A 23,790-nucleotide genomic window follows, 5' to 3' on the forward strand; every position below is an offset into this window, starting at 1 on the left:
TGCAGGCTTTAGTCCCTCCCTAAGGTGTCTTACAGATCTGTAAATCTCTCGTAGTGCTGTCATGGGAGTCCGAATAAAGCATCAAGCTACTTACCGGTAGCGGAATTTTTCAGAGGCCCATTACAGCACCCTTGTTTCCCTCCCTTTTCATGTGGGGGTTGCACTTCCTAAAATGTGTGTGTATATATATATATATATTGAGATATATAGATCTCACATGTGGTATCTAGTTATAATGCAATAGGATATGTTTGTATATAAACTATATATAATGTATATTTGTGTGCTACTAACCGCGGTAGTCCTCTCAGGCTCTGAAATACAACTGATGCATGGGAGAGGTACCGCCTTTTTGTATCTGTAGGGTTCCTGTTCCTACTTATAGTATTAAGCTGCATGGTACATAGATCCTAATGAGTAATTAGTACCAAAGAATAGGACAATGACATGACCCATTATCATATAACATACATATATCCGAAAAGAGATGATAATTAGTCAGATAGTAGAAAACAACAAAAAACTTTATTATTTAAATAACACCAAGTGTGAAGCGGTAAGATACACACAGGGGTCTAAAAGCAGTGCTGCACAAACAATGGCAGGAGACGTGTGACAGGAGGTCAGATAGTCAATATAAGCTGGTGGGATAAATAGACGGTGTGACTCACACAATAACCACACAGAGTACTGGGCTCACAGACATCTTCCAATATACTCTGTGCAAATACTGGGCGCTGCACCCACATAAAATCTCATAATCAGCTGCTGAATAATTAAACAGAGGCACAGCGCCACAGAAGATAATACAAAGAGACAGAGCGCATAACATATAATTACCCACCACAATGAGAGAAGACACTCCTGGCACACGTCTCCGCCCCAATGCGCGTTTCGGTAGAGAACCTTCGTCAGGGGTCATTGAGTGTATGCCGCAATGTGTCTTAAAAAGGAATACCCCGGAAGTGCATAATGCTGAATGCTCCGGAAGTGAAGGGGCGCTGCCATAACGACAACAGAGGTGCGGCGCGCACAGATACCACGGCAAGGGGAGGAGACCACGGGGGCCCCACGTGATCACCAGCACCTAACCAGGATCCGGCCGCGCACACGCGCAGTGCGGTAGGCAAAAGGGCCAGTAGGTATACTAGTGGAAATAAAACAATTAATGATGCGTAGCTGCGCCATACAACCTGAAGGACAGGAGCTGGCAACTGCAATACAAATTGCTTCCAATCGAGGCTACCGCGGGGACTGTATAAAAGTGCTAATATCCACAGAGTGCCACATATAACTAAGGAAAAAACCGGGTACCGCAAGAGTATGTAATGGCAAGAAAATATATGAGTAACACAGAATACAGACAAACAATACCAATAGCTGGAACACTGATAGTAACTATATATCCTGTAATGAGAGAGATACAACGGGCTTCTAAATTGATGTCATATAGTGATGGGCACAGTGTAGTACGGGCAATATCAAAGATGTAAAGTCCTCTAGGATAGAGGGTAGTGTATCGGTGGCATCAGAATAATATACAGTCAAAATAAATAGATTACACATGCCATAGTAAGTAATAATCGAATTATATCACAAAGACAAAAATAGTTGGACATATAAAGATTAAATATTCAGGCAGCCCGTAAGAAGTTAGATTTCAATAGAGATGAAGCTATAGTTCATAGTAGAGGCCATCAAATTCTTCCACCCGGGGCAGAATGCAGAGAAAGGAGGCAGCTTAAACAGCATCACACATATCGGGGTAAGGCGCAAACCGAAACTAGGAAAACGAGAAATAAGAATTAAAAACGAACATAAAACAAAAATCTTAATACAGCACATCTCAGACCACATGACTGAGCACAACAGGACCAGTGTTCACAAAAATGGGGCATAACTAATATTATTGTTTAGCCCTGCTGGATGGACCGTATTTAGGGTCCAAATCCATTTAGATTCAATCTGAGCAAGCTGTTGGAAGGTACCACCACCCCGAATACCCCCTTCCAATAAATCAATGCCCCTCACTTTCAGGAGACCGGCATCACAATTATGGAATCTCCTAAAATGACGCGGTAGTGTCTTTAAAGTGGAGATATCAGTCACATCGGCCGCTGCGTTGATGCCCAAAACATGTTCTCTGACACGTATCTTTAGCTGTCTGGTGGTCATCCCAATATAAATTTTATTACACGGACAAACCGCATAATAGATAACATTCTTGCTGGTGCAGGTAATTCTCTTGCGGATGGTGTATTGGTGGGATCCCTCCGAATTGGAGAAGACACTAGTACGCTCAATGTTAGGGCAAGCAACGCAGCGGCCACAGGGACCACACCCCACCCTTGCTGCTACAGAGTCTAGGAAGGTGCGCACCGGAGTGCTCGTATAGTAACTATGCACCAGCATATCTTGCAGATTCTTAGCACGTCTCACTGCAATACTCACATTTTTGGGGATGTACCGTGCAACTATAGGGTCCGCCGTCAGAACATGCCATGATTTGGACAACATTTTTTTCATGAGTGCAAATTGCGAATGGTAATTTGTAACGAATCGAACTATATCCCTGTCCCGCCTTGGTCTAGTTTCGTATAGGAGGGTATGTCTAGAGGTATGTCAAGCCCTATTAAACGCCTTTTTAATGTTACGCTTGCTGTGTCCGCGTGCCAACAATCTCTCCCTTAGGTCATCCGCTTGTTCTAAAAATGCCCTATCAGTGGAGCATACTCTGCGGAGGCGAAGAAACTGGCCGGTGGGAATAGCCCGTATAATATGACCGGGATGCGAGGAGGAGGCATGCAGTAAGGAGTTCGTGGATGTAGGCTTACGGTAAATGTCCGTCTGCAATTCATCACTAGGGTCCCTTTTAATTATTACATCAAGGAATCCAATGATGTTCTTGTCTGATCTAAAGGTTAGTACAATATTCTGATCATTAGTATTCAGTAAGGTCATAAAATTCTGAAGATCTAATGGTGAGCCCTGCCAGATCATGAGGATGTCGTTGATGTACCGCACCCAAAGGAGGACGCGGCCCACCGACGACAACTGATCAGGCAGGGGTAGGTCCCTCTCCCACAGCCCCAAGAACAGATTGGCGTATGCCGGGGTAAAAGGAGCCCCCATGGCTGTTCCTTGGAGCTGCAGGAAGAAGGACCCCTTGAAAACAAAAAAATTATGAGTCAAAGAAAATTCTAATAACCTGTAGATCAAGGTAACTAAGTCACTGGGTAAATTGGACATACCTAGAAAAAAATCCACCGCTCGCAGTCCATCGTGATGTCTGATGCTGGTGTACAGCGATTCAACATCAGCTGTCACCAGCATCTCGTCCTCCTCCAGATGAATAGTGTCGACTCGCCTAAGGAGATCTCCAGTATCCCTAAGGAATGAAGGCAAACTCTCCACCAGGGGCTGTAATTTAGAGTCGATCCACTGGTTGACCTTTTCCAAATAATTGCCCCTTCCTGATATAATGGGGCGACCCGGAGGCGTCTGCATGTCCTTATGGACTTTGGGTACAAGGTAAAAGTAGGAATCGTAGGTTCCGTAGTCACCAGAGCTGAAGCTAGCTCACTGGTGATTGTCCCCTCCTCCCTGGCGTGTTTAATAATACCATTAAGTTGACAAGAATAAGCAGACAAAGGGTTAAACATAAGTTTTTTGTAGCGGGTGTGATTATATAATTGGCAATAAGCCTCTTGCTCATAGAGGGTTTTAGGCCAAATCACAACATTTCCCCCCTTGTCCGCTGGTTTAAATACCACGTCAGGGAGGTTCCGTAGGACATGCAGACACCCCCTTTCCTCCCTGGTAAGGTTGTCTCTATAGATGTGTCGTGGGATGTCTAGAAAATCTTTGGTCACCAATTGCACAAATAATTCGACATTCGGGCATGCAGCAAGGGGAGGAAACTTTTTAGATCTAGGGTGGATAGACATGGGGATCATACCTCCTTCAGGGGTACTATGTTCGGTAGCAAGCTCCTCCAGAGTACGTAGGGCTATCTGCTCTTCCTCTGTGGGGAACAATGCAGCCATATTACCATCAAAAAAATGTTTTTTGAAAACTAGGGTTCTGGCAAATAAATGGAGATCCTTCACCGCACCAAAGACATCGAAAGGTGCCGCCGGGGAAAAAGATAGACCCTTCTCCAGTTGCATCAAGTCAGTGTCAGTGAACTGATGGGAACATATAAAAACCAAAGCGAAGAAATAGCACCGAAAAACCAAAAAATCATATAAATATATAAACTTTATTACAGAAAAGACATATAAATCTAGATAAAATAGAGAAATACAGGGAAATGACAAGAAATCACACCTAAAAGGATGACAACGAAGTACCCAACAGGCAACCATATAATCAATAGATGAAAAAATGAAAATAAGGTAGTAAAACCCGTACTGGTGCTGCAAAAAGTGCAATCGGAAAGGGAGCTCAAGTAACAATACATCCACATATTAGCATAGTGCACCAATGGATGTGCGGTATAATAAGTGCCAGAAGGGAAGCCTCATACAGAGAAAAGTGCAGCAAGCACACAGACTAAGGTAGTAAACAAATAATAATGTAAACTCCTATTTCTTCGCTTTGGTTTTTATGTATTGTGGCACTTTACCACTTACGTATTTCCTGGCACCCTGGGTTATCCTTTGAGGGGTGTATTGTGGTTTGACATTTTGATTGATGGGAACATATATTGCATGCCTCCTCCCATCCGGCTATCAGAATAGCATCCTCAACGGGAAAGGTGGGAACAACACGGACACGTAAACCTCTCGGTATCATGTTTCTGGCCAGATATTTATCTAAGAAGGTGCAATTCCACCATAACTTAGTCCTTTTCACAATCATGTTTTGCAGGGTTAGCACTTGATCTTCCCACTTGCGGTCACTGGTCTGTTGCGAGGTGGTCCCCTCACCTCCAAATACCTGGTCAATGTGAGACAGCCAGGCAATTTCCTTGGCTTTAAAGTCCATATCTATAAGAAACACTGTGCAAAACACAGCAACACATAAATACCTACTTATAGTATTAAGCTGCATGGTACATAGATCCTAATGAGTAATTAGTACCAAAGAATAGGACAATGACATGACCTATCATCATATAACATACATATATCTGAAAAGAGATGATAATTAATCAGATAGTAGAAAACAACAAAAAACTTTATTATTTAAATAACACCAAGTGTGAAGCGGTAAGATACACGCAGGGGTCTAAAAGCAGTGCTGCCCAAACAATGGCAGGAGACTTGTGACAGGAGGTCAGATAGTCAATATAAGCTGGTGGGATAAATAGACGGTGTGACTCACACAATAACCACACACAGTACTGGGCTCACAGACATCTTCCAATATACTCTGTGCAAATACTGGGCGCTGCACCCACATAAAATATCGTAATCAGCTGCTGAATAATTAAACAGAGGCACAGCGCCACAGAAGATAATACAAAGAGACAGAGCGCATAACATATAATTACCCACCGCAATGAGAGAAGACACTCCTGGCACACGTCTCCACCCCAACGCGCGTTTTGGTAGAGAACATTCGTCAGGGGGCATTGAGTGTACACCGCAATGTGTCTTAAAAAGGAATACCCCGGAAGTGCATAATGCTGAATGCTCCGGAAGTGAAGGGGCGCTGCCATAACGACAACAGATGCGCGGCGTCCTGAAGGGCGGATCCCCTCTCTCGTAGTGCTGTCATGGGCCTCCGAAAAATGCCGCTACCGGTAAGTAGCTTAATGCTTTTCACGGCTTTGCATTATAAACTTTAGTAAAACAATTGGGGGTTAAAAGTGCTCACCACTCATCTAGATAAGTTCCTTAGGGGGTCTTCTTTCCACAATGGGGTCATTTGTTGGGGGTTTCCACTGTTTAGGCACATCAGGGGCTCTCCAAATGCGACATGGCGTCTGATCTCAATTCCAGCCAATTTTGCATTGAAAAGTCAAATTGCGTTCCTTCCCTTCTGAGCTCTGCCATGCACTCAAACAGTGGTTTAGCCCCATATATGGGGTGTCAGCGTACTCAGGACAATTTGCACAACAACTTTTGGGGTCCAATTTGTCCTGTTACCCTTGGGAAAATAAAAAAATTTTGGGCGAAAAGATCATTATTTGTGAAAAAATATATATATATTTTTTTACGGCTCTACATTATAAACTTCTGTGAAGCACTTGGAGGTTCAAAGTGCTCACCACACTTCTAGATAAGTTCCTTAGGGGGTCTACTTCCAAAATGGTGTCACTTGTTGGGGGTTTCTACTGTTTAGGCACATCAGGGGCTCTCCAAACGCGACATGGCGTCCAATCTCAATTCCAGCAAATTTTACATTGAAAAGTCAAATGTCGTTCCTTCCCTTCCGAGCTCTGCTATGCGCCCAAACAGTGGTTTACCCCCACATATGGGGTATCGTTTACTCATGACAAATTGTACAACGACACTTGTGGTCCTATTTCTCCTGTTGCCCTTGGTAAAATAAAACAAATTGGATCTGAAGTAAAAATTTTGTGAAAAAAGTTAAAGGTTCATTTTTTTTTAAACATTCCAAAAATACCTGTGAAGCACCTGAAGGGTTAATAAACTTTTTGAATGTGGAAATTTTACCACTATCAGAAAGTACAATATGTCACGAGAAAACATTCTCAGAATCACCAGGATCCATTGAAGTATTTCAGAGTTATGACCTCATAAAGTGACAGTGGTCAGAATTGAAAAAAATGGCCTGGTCAGGAAATTGAAAACAGGCTTCAGGGTGAAGGGGTTAATATTTCTTCTTGACATTCATCTGACAGAAAATATTGGTCCTTATGATAGTTTATATTGCTTAGAGCCACAGAGTCCCATACCGTTAGTTTATATTGCTTAGAGCCACCGAGTCCCATACTCCAATTACTCTAGAGAAGCTTCACCACTACTCATTTTTTTTCCCTGAGGATGACTGTTCAACTTGATCATTTCCGTAAATGTGTTATTGTCTGTAATCACAGTTTTGCCCATTACCCTTTAATTTCTTTAACCCCTCTACATGGATTTAGACTTACACAGAGACCCCTAGGCTTGGGGCACAGTGTTACCTGCTGTTCTGTGGAGTAAAGGTACCGTCACACTAGACGATATCGCTAGCGATCCGTGACGTTGCAGCGTCCTGGCTAGCGATATCGTCCAGTGTGACAGGCAGCAGCGATCAGAATCCTGCTGTGATATCGCTGGTCGGGGAAGAAAGTCCAGAACTTTGTTTCGTCGCTGGATCTCCCGCTGACATCGCTGAATCGGTGTGTGTGACGCCGATTCAGCGATGTCTTCGCTGGTAACCAGGGTAAACATCGGGTTACTAAGCGCAGGGCCGCGCTTAGTAACCCGATGTTTACCCTGGTTACCATCGTTAAAGTAAAAAAAACAACCACTACATACTTACCTACCGCTGTCTGTCCCCGGCGCTGTGCTTCTCTGCTCTGGCTGTGAGCACAGCGGCCGGAAAGCAGAGCGGTGACGTCACCACTCTGCTTTCCGGCTGCCCGGCGCTCACAGCCAGAGCAGAGAAGCACAGCGCCGGGGACAGACAGCGGTAGGTAAGTATGTAGTGGTTGTTTTTTTTTACTTTAACGATGGTAACCAGGGTAATCATCGGGTTACTAAGCGCGGCCTTGCGCTTAGTAACCCGATGTTTACCCTGGTTACCGGCATCGTTGGTCGCTGGAGAGCTGTCTGTGTGACAGCTCTCCAGCGACCAAACAGCGACGCTGCAGCGATCCGGATCGTTGTCGGTATCGCTGCGGCGTCGCTTAGTGTGACGGTACCTTAAGATGGGAAGAAGAATAGACAGATTAGCATGTGAGAACCAAGAGGCCAGAGAAAATACTAACTCAGGAGACATAAGAGTAGTCCGTAAGCAGGCCGAGGTCACAACAGGAAACAAATACACAAGCCTGGAGCTGAGCACATAGGACTGAACTATAGGAGATCAAGGTTGTATCTGGCAATATGCTTTAAGCTTTAGTAAGGTGTGGTGCTTTTGAAGTCCAATTCTGATTGGCCAAGGTGTCCTCAATCTCAGGCAGACATATCCCATATAGAAACAATAATACTAAAGCAAAAAACATGGTACCGCAACCATATAATTGGGAACACTACTAAGACATATTGTCTAAACCGGCCAAATAAACTCAGGACACTCCATTAGATACATGAAAACAAGAGAATTGGAGTACAGGTCCAAATAATGATACTTTTTTTTTTTTTACAAAAAATATGAATCAAAAAGTGATTACATAATCCACTACATAGATAAAAGGCTAGAGGACATGAGAGTGCAAAATGAGAACAAAAACACCAGAACATAAATATATGAACAGTGGATATGGGAAGCATATACTGAGAAGATTATGTTTATTTATTTAATACCAAGTGGGGTATCTATAGGACGCAAATAAATCTAGTAGTCAATGCAGGTTTGATAAAATTGATGAAAGAGTTTTATTCTTCAGGTTGTTGAGGGAGGATCTAAATTGATCCTTCACGGATGACTCAGTGATTTCCAAATTAATCTACAGGGCGTTGCCGGCAACTGAAACTGACCAGACGGAGACGTGTGTCTCTGTATGGGGGATCGAGCAGATCTCTGGTCCCCATTTATTGTGCATCACTATTTATAATCATAGAAATTATACTTCAACCAATCAGCATAAGAACACGCTCACGGTTCTTAACCTACAAGAATGCAGGAAAAACTTAACCAATGAGGATACAGAAAAACCGGGTACTACAGATATGGTCGTGTCTTCTTGGCATAGAAAAAGCATACCAACAGGTGCCTCAGAGATTTGTATAGCGATATACCCCCGAGTCTCTTATCTGGCTCGAGTTAGAACACTCAAGGTCTTTATATCAATTATGAACCATAGCCTAGTTGAATAACAGACTTGTGAACAACAAGATACAGTTACTTCATGACAGCTACAACCGTTTACCTAATTAAATAACAGAATTTATCTTTAAACAACAAGAAAATGGAGTCGAAAAGCACAAAATAGAGAATCTTTCTTAATTTGTTCCTTCACATTCCCCCCTAGATAAATTTTGTTAATTAATGTCCAGCATCAGAGGTACTATCCCAAGCTATAAGCTCGAGGAGTACTGGTCTTCACATGACTGGTGCCATGTTACCAGCCATGGCTGTTGCGGCGCACCCGTCCCTCCTGTATATTAGAATTTACGAATAACAATTATTGATGACAGTAGTGGGGATCTTTTGAAGATAGCCATGCGCTTGGCTTCAACATCTTCATCAGGTAACTTTGTGAAATCGGTGTAGAGAAGAGCAGGGGTGGCAACACTTTTGGTTTCATCATTAGTTGTCTTAGTGCAGAATTTCCTAATACATGCAGAAATACACCAAAGAACAAGTTTTAGTATTACATACATAACAAGGATAAAGGCAGCGATGTGTAACAAAACTTTGCAAGATTCCAGCTATCCAGCCCCCCAAGTCCCTTAAATCAATTGGCTGGATTAAAAAGGAGATGGTATCTGCCCACCAACTGTCCTTATTAAGGTCATGGTCTTTATCATATTAATTTCTGAGTCTTTGAATATCTTCTAACTTTAACTTCATAGTGCTATTAGGATCTGTAAAATGACAGCATGCGGGTCCAATAACCTGACACTTACCACCCTGTGCTGCTGTTAAATAATCCAGTACTACAGTATGTTGATTAGTGACTATGATAAGTTGGTTTTGGACAGCAACAGTAGTATTAAGTATATCCAATATATCCCAAATTTGATCATCCAGATAATCTGTGGCCCTAACCAATTTATCCCACATTTGTGTAATCATAGGGTAAATGAAAATAGAACTGACAATTTTATTGGCTATACCCATCTGTACTACTAATCCTTCATGATATTGTACAAACTTATTATTCAAGGATATTGGGGAATTTAGGCTGTCCCATGCGGTTATCAATATTATTATATGGAAATACGAAAAACCAAAACATTATGTCCCCTTATTTGCTACTAGTCTGTTTGACCAGCTTGCAGTGTGATACGTGGATCCACGTCGGCCTTCCTTCCAGCTTTACTGACATAGGAGTAATGAGGAGGACTTTGTAGGGACCGTCATACAAGGGTTTTAGTCCGTGTTTTCTGACATGCCTTTTCATGACTACAAAATCACCAGGCTTCAATTTGTGACAAGTGTCGGTTTCTGCTGAATCTGGAAGGGAAGAAAAAAACTAAATCATGGGTGTTAGCAAAATTTTTACTGTTAACAGCGGGTTAATCAGCGTGATGTCCACAACGAGCAACAGAGAATGTTCATTTATTAAGAATTAAGAACATCCAGCTTACAACATGAGAACAGGATCAATCTGGTTTCTGAGAGAGAGAGAGAAGCTTCAGCTTCAGCTGCACACACAAGAATGTGCTCACAGGGAAGGGGGAGGAGGAACATCCTGTCTGTAAATGAGGACTCCTTTTTTTTTTTTTAACTTTGTTGACATGTGAACAATATGCATGCAGATATATAAATCACATCATATTAAACAAACAATAGTTGTTGCAATACATACAGATCAATATGCATTAGGCCAACACCCCCACTCAACAACTACTTATTCTGTCAGTCCCATAGTGGTTCTCAAATCTTGGAACCTAGGTCGTGGCAATGGCTTGGTCAAAATATCAGCTAACATTTTATCAGTTTAACAATAAACAAATTGAATTACGCCACGATCTATTAAATCATGTAGATGATGACATCTGACGTCGATGTGCTTAGTTCTAGCACTGATTTTTTCACTGCATGCAAGTTTAATGCATCCTTGGTTGTCCTCATATGTCACCATTGGCTGAGTTAACGGTTTACCAAGATCGTCCATCTGTTGTCTTAGCCAAATGATCTCGTGACTTGCATAGGCTGTGGATACATACTCAGCTTCTGTAGATGACAAAGCAACAGATACTTGTTTTCTACTAGACCAGGAGATTGAACTTTCTCCAAGTTTAAATACGTATCCGCTTGTGGATTTACGATCTTGCGAATCACCAGCCCAATCCGAGTCAACATAGCCGGTGAGTTTTAGATTTCCTGCTGCAGATATTTTTAAATTTACACCTTGTGTCCCTTTTAAATATCGGAGAACTCTTTTAATGGCATTCCAGTCCTTTTGGCGCGGTTTCTCCACATATCTGCACAATATTCCAACTGCTGTTGCAATATCCGGTCGAGTCGTAGTTGATATATATAGAAGTGCCCCCACTGCCTGTCGATATTTCTCGTTGTTAGGCAACAGGTCACCTTCTTCCAGTTTCAGGTAGGATGATTCCATTGGCGTTGATACACCTTTGGCCTCCGTCATTCCGAATTGATCCAAAAACGAATTAATCTTTGCACTTTGATTTAAAAGAAAACTTCCATCTTCCTCTCTCTGGATGTGGATTCCTAGATAATATGTCACATTTCCTAGGTCTTTCGTTTCAAAATGCTGGTTCAAAATTTTAGTAATTTTCCCAATTTCAGCTTCTTCTTGATGAACTACAATTACATCGTCCACCTATAAGAGAATATACATCCATTTTCCATCTGTATATCTCGTGTACAGGCATGGATCCGCTTGACCTCTTTTAAATCCTTCTTCTAACAAGACTTTGTTCATTTTAGTGTTCCATGCTCTCGCCGATTGCTTAAGACCATAAAGAGATTTTTGTAGTTTGCAAACAAGATTCTGTTCACCTTCCTTTACATAACCTTCAGGTTGAGTCATGTATAAGTCCTCCTCAATGTTACCATTTAAAAATGCAGTTTTGATATCCAAATGTCTGACAAACATCCTTTGTACTGCAGCTACCGCCAACAATGCTCTAAATGTTGTCTGCTTAGCGACCGGGGAAAAAGTAGCATCATAGTCTTCGCCATATTTTTGAGAATATCCTTTTGCGACCAACCTCGCTTTAAATCTGTTGACTTTACCTTCAGAATCATATTTGGTTTTAAATACCCATTTGCACTTAATTGCCTTTTTATCCTGTGGTAACTCAGTGAGTTTCCAAGTTTGAAGTTGATGAAGCGAGTTCATTTCTTCTGTTATGATCAGGCGGCCTTGGAACAACATGAAAAAACCTTCGCTGGAGTAGCGGTAACTATACAGACCGCTAACCCTGAACTTATCACAGACACTAGATGTAGCCGTGGGGTGTACCTATCCAGACCTAGACACCTCGACACAGCCGGAGGACTAAATATCCCTAAAGATGGAAAATAGGAAAACTGACTTGCCTCAGAGTAGACCCCCAAAGTATAGGCAGCCCCCCACAAATAATGACGGTGAGTAGGAGAGGAAAAGACACACGCAGGCGGAAAACAGATTTAGCAAAGGAGGCCACTTCTACCTAGATAGGGAAGTATAGTACAGGATACTGAGCGGTCAGCACAAAATCTACAAAATATCCACAGCAGAAAAATACAAAAACTCCACCACCTAACTAAAGGTGTGGAGAGTATATCTGCAACTCCAGCGAATCCAACCAGACTGAGAAAACAACAGGACTGTCGAAGCTGGAACAAAATAGAAACTATGAACAGCACGAAAAAATAGACACACAGCCTGTGAGCCTAAGAAAAAGAATCAGACACTTATCTTTAGCTGAAATGGCAGCAGGCAGGAGAGGCCAGGCAGAGAGCCATTACTGGCAATAGAACATTGACAACTGGCAGGGACTGAGTCCTGCAAAGCTAAATACCCCAGTCAGCTTTGCAATTAGCAGATACACCTGTCCAATCCTGCAGTCCAGGCCCAACTGCATTACCATGAGGAGGGGTCACCGAACCCTCACCAGAGCCCCCAGGCCGATCAGGATGAGCCCGATGAAAGGTACGAACCAAATCAGCGGCATGGACATCAGAGGCAGAAACCCAAGAATTATCCTCCTGGCCATAACCCTTCCATTTGACAAGGTACTGAAGCTTCCGCCTCGAAAAACGAGAATCCAAAATCTTCTCAACAACATATTCCAACTCCCCATCAACCAACACAGGGGCCGAAGGATCAACAGAGGGAACAACGGGCTCCACATATTTCCGCAACAAAGATCTATGGAAGACATTATGAATAGGAAAAGAGGCCGGAAGCGCCAGGCGAAAGGACACCGGATTAATCATCTCAGAAATCCTATAAGGACCAATAAACCGAGTCTTAAACTTAGGGGAAGAAACCTTCATAGGAACATGACGGGAAGATAACCAAACCAGATCCCCAACCCGAAGCCGGGAACCAACACACCGACGACGGTTAGCAAAACGTTGAGCCTCCTCCTGAGACAGTACCAAATTGTCCACCACATGAGCCCAAATCTGCTGCAACCTGTCGACCACAGAATCCACACCAGGAAGGTCAGAAGGCTCAACCTGCCCAGAAGAAAAACGAGGATGAAAACCAAAATTACAAAAAAAAGGCGAAACCAAAGTAGCCGAACTAGCCCGATTATTAAGGGCAAACTCGGCCAATGGCAAAAAAGCCACCCAATCATCCTGATCAGCAGACACAAAGCATCTCAAATAGGTCTCCAAGGTCTGATTAGTTCGCTCAGTCTGGCCATTTGTCTGAGGATGAAATGCAGAAGAAAAAGAGAAATCAATGCCCAGCTTGGCACAAAAGGCCCGCCAAAACCTAGAAACAAACTGGGAACCTCTGTCGGACACAATATTCTCCGGAATACCATGCAAACGAACCACATGCTGAAAAAACAACGGAACCAAATCAGAAGAAGGCAATTTAGGCAAAGGCACCAAATGAACCATCTTAGAGAATCGGTCACAAACAACCCAAATAACCGACATCCTTTGGGAAACAGGAAGATCGGAAATAAAATCCATAGAAATATGCATCCAGGGCCTCTCAGGGACCGGCAAAGGCAAAAGCAACCCACTAGCACGGGAGCAACAAGGCTTGGCCCACGCACAAGTCCCACAGGACTGCACAAAAGACCGCACATCACGCGACAAAGAAGGCCACCAAAAGGACCTACCAACCAAGTCTCTGGTACCAAAAATACCAGGATGACCAGCCAACACAGAGCAGTGAACCTCAGAAATCACTCTACTAGTCCATCTGTCAGGAACAAACAGTTTCCCCACAGGACAACGGTCAGGTTTGTCAGCCTGAAATTTCTGAAGAACCCGTCGTAAATCAGGGGAAATGGCAGAAAGGACCACCCCTTCCTTCAAAATACCGACTGGTTCCAAGACCTCAGAAGAATCAGGCAAAAAACTCGTAGAGAGGGCATCAGTCTTAACATTCTTAGTACCAGGAAGGTACGAGACCACAAAATCAAAACGAGAAAAAAACAAGGACCATCGAGCCTGTCTAGGATTCAACCGTTTGGCAGACTCGAGGTAAATCAAATTCTTATGGTCGGTCAAGACCACAATACGGTGCTTAGCTCCCTCAAGCCAATGTCGCCACTCCACAAACGCCCACTTCATAGCCAACAACTCCCGATTGCCGACGTCATAATTGCGTTCCGCAGGCGAAAATTTACGGGAAAAGAAGGCACACGGTTTCATCAAGGAACCAACAGGATCCCTCTGAGACAAAACGGCCCCTGCCCCAATCTCAGAAGCGTCAACCTCAACCTGAAACGGAAGAGAAACATCCGGCTGGCGCAACACTGGAGCAGAAGAAAAACGACGTTTAAGTTCTTGAAAGGCAGAGACAGACGCAGAGGGCCAATTCGCCACATCAGCGCCCTTCTTAGTTAAATCAGTCAAGGGTTTAACCACGCTAGAAAAATTAGCAATGAAACGGCGATAAAAATTAGCGAAACCCAAAAATTTCTGAAGGCTCTTCACGGATGTGGGCTGAATCCAATCATGAATGGCCTGAACCTTAACCGGATCCATCTCTATAGATGAGGGAGAAAAAATAAAGCCCAAAAAGGAAACCTTCTGCACCCCAAAAAGACACTTGCACCCTTTCACAAACAGGGCATTGTCACGAAGGATCTGAAATACCATCCTGACCTGCTGCACATGAGACTCCCAATCATCGGAAAAAATCAAAATATCGTCCAAATATATGATCAACAATTTATCAAGATAAATCCGGAAGATATCATGCATGAAGGACTGAAAAACAGATGGAGCATTAGAGAGTCCGAATGGCATCACAAGGTATTCAAAATGGCCTTCGGGCGTGTTAAACGCAGTTTTCCATTCATCACCTTGTTTTATACGAACAAGATTATAAGCCCCCCGAAGGTCAATCTTAGTAAACCAACTAGCTCCCTTAATCCTAGCAAACAAATCAGAAAGCAAAGGCAAGGGGTATTGAAACTTGACCGTGATCTTATTTAAGAGGCGATAATCAATACAGGGTCTCAAAGAACCATCTTTTTTAGCAACAAAAAGAACCCCGCTCCCAACGGTGAAGAAGATGGACGAATATGCCCCTTCTCCAAAGACTCCTTAATATAACTCCGCATGGCAGTATGTTCAGGTACAGAAAGGTTGAAAAGTCGACCCTTAGGAAACTTACAGCCTGGAATCAAATCAATAGCACAATCGCAGTCCCTATGCGATGGAAGGAAACTGGACTTAGGCTCATCGAATACATCCTGAAAATCAGACAAAAACTCCGGAATTTCAGAAGAGGGAGAAGGAGCGATTGACATCAGAGGAACATCATTATGAACCCCCTGACAACCCCAACTAGTCACAGACATGGACTTCCAATCCATAACAGGATTATGTACCTGCAACCACGGGAAACCCAGCACGACAGCATCATGTAAATTATGCAACACTAGAAATCGACAATCTTGCTGGTGGGCTGGCGCCATGCGCATGGTCACCTGTATCCAAAACTGGGGCTTATTTTTAGCCAAGGGTGTAGCATCAATGCCCCTTAAAGGAATAGGATTCTGCAAAGGCTGCAAGGGAAAACCACAACGCGTAGCAAAGTCAAAGTCCATCAAATTCAAGGCGGCGCCTGAATCCACAAACGCCATGACAGAAAATGACGACAATGAGCAGATCAAGGACACAGATAACAGAAATTTAGGTTGTACAGTACTGATGGTACATGAACTGGCGATCCTTTTTGTCCGCTGAGGGCAGATAGAAATGACATGAGAAGCGTCGCCACAATAAAACACAACCTGTTGAGACGTCTGAAATCTTGTCGTTCCGTTTTAGACAGAATCCTATCACACTGCATAGACTCAGGAACTTGCTCTGAGGATAACACCATAGCACGCACAGTTCCGCACTCCCGCAAGCGCCGGTCAATCTGAATGGCCAGAGACATAGAATCACTCAGATTGGAGGGTGTGGGAAACCCCACCATAACATCCTTAACGGATTCAGAAAGACCCTTTCTGAAAATTGCCGCCAAAGCATCATCATTCCATTTAGTCAGCACAGACCATTTTCTGAATTTCTGACAATACAATTCAGCCGCCTCTTGCCCCTGAGATAGGGCCAACAAGGTCTTCTCAGCTTGATCCACAGAATTAGGCTCATCATACAATAACCCCAATGCTTGAAAGAAAGAATCAACATTAAGCAAAGCAGGATTGCCAGATTCCAGGGAAAATGCCCAATCCTGTGGGTCACCAAGCAGCAGGGATATGATGATTTTAACCTGCTGAATGGGATCACCAGAGGACCGGGGTCTCAATGCAAAAAACAGTTTACAGTTATTTTTGAAACTCAAAAATTTGGATCTGTCACCAAAAAATAAATCAGGAGTGGGAATCTTAGGTTCTAAAGCAGGAGTCTGAACAATATAATCTGAAATACCCTGTACCCTAGCAGCAAGCTGATCCACACGAGAAGCTAATTCCTGAACATTCATGTTAGTACTAAGTTCCTCAGCCACCCAGAGATTAAGAGGGAGGAGAAGACAAAACAGGCTGAGGAAAAAAAAATGGCTCAAAACCTTTCCTCCCTTCTTCTGAGACGCAATTAACTCATTGTTGGCCAGTTGTACTGTTATGATCAGGCGGCCTTGGAACAACATGAAAAAACCTTTGCTGGAGTAGTAGTAACTATACAGACCGCTAACCCTGAACTTATCACAGACACTAGATGTAACCGTGGGGTGTACCTATCCAGACCTAGACACCTCGACACAGCCGGAGGACTAAATATCCCTAAAGATGGAAAATAGGAAAACTGACTTGCCTCAGAGTAGACCCCCAAAGTATAGGCAGCCCCCCCACAAATAATGACGGTGAGTAGGAGAGGAAAAGACACATGCAGGCGGAAAACAGATTTAGCAAAGGAGGCCACTTCTACCTAGATAGGGAAGTATAGTGCAGGATACTGAGTGGTCAGCACAAAATCTACAAAATATCCACAGCAGAAAAATACAAAAACTCCACCACCTAACTAAAGGTGTGGAGAGTATATCTGCAACTCCAGCGAATCCAACCAGACTGAGAAAACAACAGGACTGTCGAAGCTGGAACAAAATAGAAACTATGAACAACACGAAAAAATAGACACACAGCCTGTGAGCCTAAGAAAAAGAATCAGACACTTATCTTTAGCTGAAATGGCAGCAGGCAGGAGAGGCCAGGCAGAGAACCATTACTGGGAATAGAACATTGACAACTGGCAGGGACTAATGAGTCCTACAAAGCTAAATACCCCAGTCAGCTTTGCAATTAGCAGATACACCTGTCCAATCCTGCAGCCCAGGCCCAACTGCATTACCATCTACAACCACCGGAGGGAGCCCAAAAGCAGAATTCACAACATTCTTCATTCGCGGCATTGATCCACTTTGTTCTTTCATGGGCGGGTAGTTTCTGCATTTCATCCCATGACTGTGGTTCTGACTCAGGCAGTGTCTTCACAATGTAGGATAAACGTTTAGCTGGTATTCCTTTGTTTGATCTTGATGACCGTCTAATTTCAGGTTCACTTAGGCCTTTTGTTGTTCCTTCAGTGGTTGAAGAGTCCAGCCAGACTTCTACATTCTTTTCTTCGTTGTCTTGTAATTGTGATTGAGATTGTTGTTGTTGCTTCATCTGGACTACTGGCATAATGTCATAAAACTTGGGTGACATGAAGTTTTCATCAAACGCTACATCTTTACTTATTGTGACCTTGTTTGTCTCTGGGTGTAAAATTCTATAACCTTTCTGGGTTTCACTGTAGCCTGCCAGGATGCCTTCCTTGGCATGAGATTCCCACTTAGTTCGTTTTTCTTTGGGAACATGTGCAAATGCTTTACTTCCGAAAATCCTTATGTGTTGTAGTTTTGATTTTGTACCATTCCATTGTTCAAATGGAGTTTTCTCTGTCGCTTTACTTGGTAGTCTGTTCTGAAGATTACAAGCCGTAATAGCTTCGCCCCAATATACTGTAGGCAAATTAGCATCAAATAACATACTCCTTGCGCTTTCACAGAGTGTCCGGTTCCTTCTTTCTGCTACACCATTTTGCTCAGGGTTGTATGGTACAGTAGTTTGAAATATGATTCCATTTTTCTTTAAAATGCTCTGTGTTTCATTACTTGTATACTCAGTTCCATTATCTGCACGTAAGGTTTTTGGCATTCTTCCAAACTTGTTGTGTACTTCAGCTAGATATATTCCAAGTTTCTCTGGAACTTCATTTTTGCTGTGAAGTAAATAGACAACTGTATATCTTGAATTGTCATCAATAAATGTAAGAAAATATCTCTTCTTTCCAGGGGTCTGAGTACGCATTGGACCACAGATATCCGTGTGTACTAAATCTAGTGGTTGTTCTGTTCTTGTAGTACTTTTCTTAGGAAAGGCCTTTCTGGACATTTTCCCTTTGATACAGCTGGAACACCTCATTGTCTGATTACATGAATCAATTGTAATATTCTTGAAATAACTTTCTTATTGCTTCTGGGTCTCTATGCGCAAGCCGCCTGTGCCATACATGAATACAGTTCTTGTGCAGTTCTTGCTTAGCTGTGCATACACACTTTACATTTCAACTGATACAGTTCATCTCTGATTTTTCCTTTTGCTAATGTGTGACCCTCCTTTGAGATGATGCAGCTATCTTCCTTAAATGTAACTTCATTACCTTGTTTTGTGAGCTTTTTCACAGATAATAGATTACTTTCAAGACTAGGCACATATAGTACATCTTTTACATGGATCCTTCTACTTTGTGTTGCAGAGATGTTACAATCAATACAACCGTCTTCTATGCCTTCTGAGTTCATGCACTGACCGTTTGCCATTATCACTTTCTCTGACTTATTTTGGTTAAGCTTAATAAAGAAGTCTCTGTCATTGGTCATGTGACTGGTTGCACCAGAATCCATACACCACGCATGCTTTGATTTAAATGCATTGACTGATGTGAATGCAGCTTCAGTATTTGCCGAATCATTGTTTCCAGATACAGCACTCTTAACTCTCTGTTGGCTGTTTTGCTTTTTCAACTGACTCATTTTAGCTTTCCAGACTCTGCATTCAGCTTTTAAATGACCTGGCTTCTTGCATACAAAACATTCACGTGTCTCTTTAGGGTGGTTTCTGCTGGTGGGCACATCATGTGTTTGTAAAGCAGTTTCCTTGTTACATATCTTGCTGCTCACATTTTCTGCCTTTCTCTTATATTCATCTACAAGCTTTCATCTGACGTATTCCAATGCCAGCTCATCATCTGGGCGTGCATCTAGTGCACTTACCAGCGTGTCATAGCTTTCTGGGAGACCACTAAGTAATAGTGCTGCTACATGGAAGTCCTTCATATCTTTCCCAATGCCCTGCAGGCGCTCTATGGTCTCCAGAGTATTTCTAATGTAGTCCTGCATGTCCTGGTCATTGTGTAACTTAGACTGATACAGCTTTCTCATTAAATAGTTTATTACTTAAATTTTGTTCTCTCATGTACTTTCTGCAACTGCTCCCACATTTCCTTTGCAGATTCACACTTACACACATGCACAATCTGATCATCCTCTATACTGAGTGATATGGTGCTCTGTGCTTTCTGATCCATTTTTAGCCATTCCTGTGGTACTGGGTCCGGCTTAGGGTCCTGAGTGTATTTCCACGTACCTTCTCTTATCAGCAGCATCTTCAACTTGAATTTCCAGGATTGGTAGTTCTGGTTATTCAGGCTTGGCACTTTAAACTTTGTTGAATTGCTGCTGGTGGCCATTTTACTTCTTCTCAGTTTGCTGTTGTCTTTCTATCTCTGTGCACTGGAGGTTTGGGATTGCTTTGACTTCTGGGCCCATAACCTGTTAGCAGCGGGTTAATCAGCGTGATGTCCACAACGAGCAACAGAGAATGTTCATTTATTAAGAATTAAGAACATCCAGCATTACAACATGAGAACAGGATCAATCTGGTTTCTGAGAGAGAGAGAGAAGCTTCAGCTGCACACACAAGAAATGTGCTCACAGGGAAGGGGGAGGAGGAACATCCTGTCTGTAAACGAGGACTCCTTTTTTTTTTAACTTTGTTGACATATGAGGTAAGCTATAGGCTGGACCACGGTGAGTCATTGGACGTGGTCTATCTCGATTTTTCCAAAGCGTTTGATACCGTGCCGCACAAGAGGTTGGTACACAAAATGAGAATGCTTGGTCTGGGGGAAAATGTGTGTAAATGGGTTAGTAACTGGCTTAGTGATAGAAAGCAGAGGGTGGTTATAAATGGTATAGTCTCTAACTGGGTCGCTGTGACCAGTGGGGTACCGCAGGGGTCAGTATTGGGACCTGTTCTCTTCAACATATTCATTAATGATCTGGTAGAAGGTTTACACAGTAAAATATCGATATTTGCAGATGATACAAAACTATGTAAATCAGTTAATACAAGAGAAGATAGTATTCTGCTACAGATGGATCTGGATAAGTTGGAAACTTGGGCTGAAAGGTGGCAGATGAGGTTTAACAATGATAAATGTAAGGTTATACACATGGGAAGAAGGAATCAATATCACCATTACACACTGAATGGGAAACCACTGGGTAAATCTGACAGGGAGAAGGACTTGGGGATCCTAGTTAATGATAAACTTACCTGGAGCAGCCAGTGCCAGGCAGCAGCTGCCAAGGCAAACAGGATCATGGGGTGCATTAAAAGAGGTCTGGATACACATGATGAGAGCATTATACTGCCTCTGTACAAATCCCTAGTTAGACCGCACATGGAGTACTGTGTCCAGTTTTGGGCACCGGTACTCAGGAAGGATATAATGGAACTAGAGAGAGTACAAAGGAGGGCAACAAAATTAATAAAGGGGATGGGAGAACTACAATACCCAGATAGATTAGCGAAATTAGGATTATTTAGTCTAGAAAAAAGATGACTGAGGGGCGATCTAATAACCATGCATAAGTATATAAGGGGACAATACAAATATCTCGCTGAGGATCTGTTTATACCAAGGAAGGTGACGGGCACAAGGGGCATTCTTTGCGTCTGGAGGAGAGAAGGTTTTTCCACCAACATAGAAGAGGATTCTTTACTGTTAGGGCAGTGAGAATCTGGAATTGCTTGCCTGAGGAGGTGGTGATGGCGAACTCAGTCGAGGGGTTCAAGAGAGGTCTGGATGTCTTCCTGGAGCAGAACAATATTGTATCATACAATTATTAGGTTCCGTAGAAGGACGTAGATCTGGGGATTTATTATGATGGAATATAGGCTGAACTGGATGGACAAATGTCTTTTTTCGGCCTTACTAACTATGTTACTATGTTACTATGAACAATATGCATGCAGATATATAAATCACATCATATTAAACAAACAATAGTTGTTGCAATACATGCAGATCAATATGCATTAGGCCAACATTTACTAAGCTAAATAACACAATGAACAGTACGGTCAGTTTCTTCTGATAACTACTGAGACTGGAAATTTGCAACTGAGAACCTAGCACCAAATAATATCTCATATGGGGACAGGCCATGTTTTGCAATAGGGGTAGTACGAATGTGGTACAGTACAATGGGTAGGAGCTCTGGCCATGGAGCCGTAGTCTCCTGCAGCATTTTGGTCAATTGTCCCTTCAGTGTGCCGTTCAGCCTCTCAACTTTCCCACTGGATTGTGGATAGTACGAAGTATCGAGGGCTACAGTGGATCTAAGCATTGTCAGAACCTCCTGATACACATGAGAAGAAAAGGCCAGGCCTTGGTCACTTTCGACAACTTCTGGAACACTATATCTGCATATAACTTCCATCACCAGCTTCTTTGCTGTGGTCTTTGCAGTCATGTTGGTAACGGGGAATGCTTCTGGGCAACTGGAGAACGTGTCGACAACCACCAGACAATATGCATACCTTCCAGACTTAGGCAACGTGATATGGTCCACCTGGAGCCCAGTAGATTTTTTGTACCAGGGCTAGGGCCTGTTTTTTCTTCGATGTGTGGCCCTTGTGCCCACATGGCAATAGCAGGGTACATCCACTTAGGGAGACACACAAGTTGGTCCTTTTTCCAGAGACCATTGTCCATACGTGCTCCATCAGCCTTCCACTGCTTCACCTTTTCCTTTGGGGACATTCTCTGCATCATCATTAAGCGGTCTTGCGGGGTCCAGCAGAAAACCTCAGTCTGTCGTAGATCATCAGGTTCCTGTAGAGTCAGTGTTTCTTGTAACTGTTTACGCTGAGAGCGTGTGGTCACCATAACTGGTATGGTCAGTTCAACGGGTAGAAGAGCAACAGCTTTTGCTTGCATATCCGCAAAGGCGTTACCAACAGTCTGGACTGTTCCTAGGACCATTCGCCTTAACTTTGATAATGGCCACCTGGGTGGGTAATTTGATTGAGTGCATGAGGGTTTTAACAGCTTCAGCATTCTCCACTGGAGTCCCGGCGGTAGTAACAAATCCTCGATTGGCCCATAGGGCTCCGAAATCATGAGCAATGCCAAATGCATACTGGGAGTCCGTGTATATATTAGCCCACCTGTCTTTGGCCAGAACACATGCAGTAGACAGGGCCTGAGGTTCTACTTCTTGTGCTGACAGTGAGGGAGGGAGTGCAGCTCCGAGCACTACAGTGTCTTCCGTAGTAACAGCGTATCCAGTGTGGAATCTGCCAAACTCATCGGCATATCTTGAACCATCCGTGTATAACACCAGATCAGGATTTGGACGTGGATTTTCGCTGACATTTGATCGAGTAGCTGTCTCTTCAGTCAGGAGTTGGGAACAGTCATATTGGAGGTAATCCTCATCACTGCCATCCTTCTTGGGGACCGGCAGTAAAGTAGCAGGGTTGATTGTAGTACAGCAATGCAACTTGACATAGTCAGGCAAAAGGAGTGAACACTGCAGCCGCAAGTGTCGTTGTACAGTCAGATGTCTTGGCTGTTGGAGTGTCAGTATTGCCGCAATATCCCTCCGTTGCCCTTCACTTGCTGGCTGCCCAGTCCTTGCTATATGGTCTCTATATTTTGTGAGCCTTCTGTCTGGATCACCTTCTAGCTGCCGCAGCATGTTCCCCTCTTATGCTCAGGACAGGTGACAGCCGTGCTCCTTCTTCCTATTTGGGGTAATTATTTGGCCATATTTGCATGTGCCCTACTCATTACATAACAGGAGGACTATTTGCTGTGGGTAAGCTGCAGCCTGACAGGGTTTTGCTATTGACAGATATATCTTTTGCTGATCAGGACAGGGCGGCTGCCAGTAATTATTTGTGTATACTATTTCATTATCTGCCATATTTGATGCATGTTTTCCACTACTATATGGAAGTATTGTGTGTTGGGCACACGTATATGGAGGGAGTTTTGTGTGTATGG

General features: G+C 43.2%; 1 protein-coding gene across 6 annotated transcripts in view; it reads right to left on the reverse strand.

The window, feature by feature from the left end:
* Positions 1–504: 504 nt before the first annotated feature.
* The window catches only part of LOC138663015 (gastrula zinc finger protein XlCGF53.1-like), a 126,133-nt gene continuing 102,847 nt past the window's right edge, over positions 505–23,790 (reverse strand). The window contains exons 9-10 of one of the 6 annotated variants that reach the window (XM_069749060.1): positions 3,959–4,024; positions 505–1,783 (exon numbers count right to left, since the gene is read on the reverse strand). In XM_069749060.1, the coding sequence (XP_069605161.1) occupies positions 1,752–1,783; positions 3,959–4,024 (98 nt within the window). In that variant the 3' untranslated portion in view covers positions 505–1,751. Of the gene's footprint in view, positions 1,784–3,202; positions 4,025–8,467; positions 10,240–23,790 lie in introns of those variants that run through there. The other 5 variants (XM_069749065.1, XM_069749063.1, XM_069749058.1 and 2 more) reach the window with 5 other exon arrangements.

This window comes from Ranitomeya imitator, chromosome 2, assembly GCF_032444005.1.
Source record: "Ranitomeya imitator isolate aRanImi1 chromosome 2, aRanImi1.pri, whole genome shotgun sequence".
In the NCBI taxonomy this organism is placed as follows: Eukaryota; Metazoa; Chordata; class Amphibia; order Anura; family Dendrobatidae; genus Ranitomeya; species Ranitomeya imitator.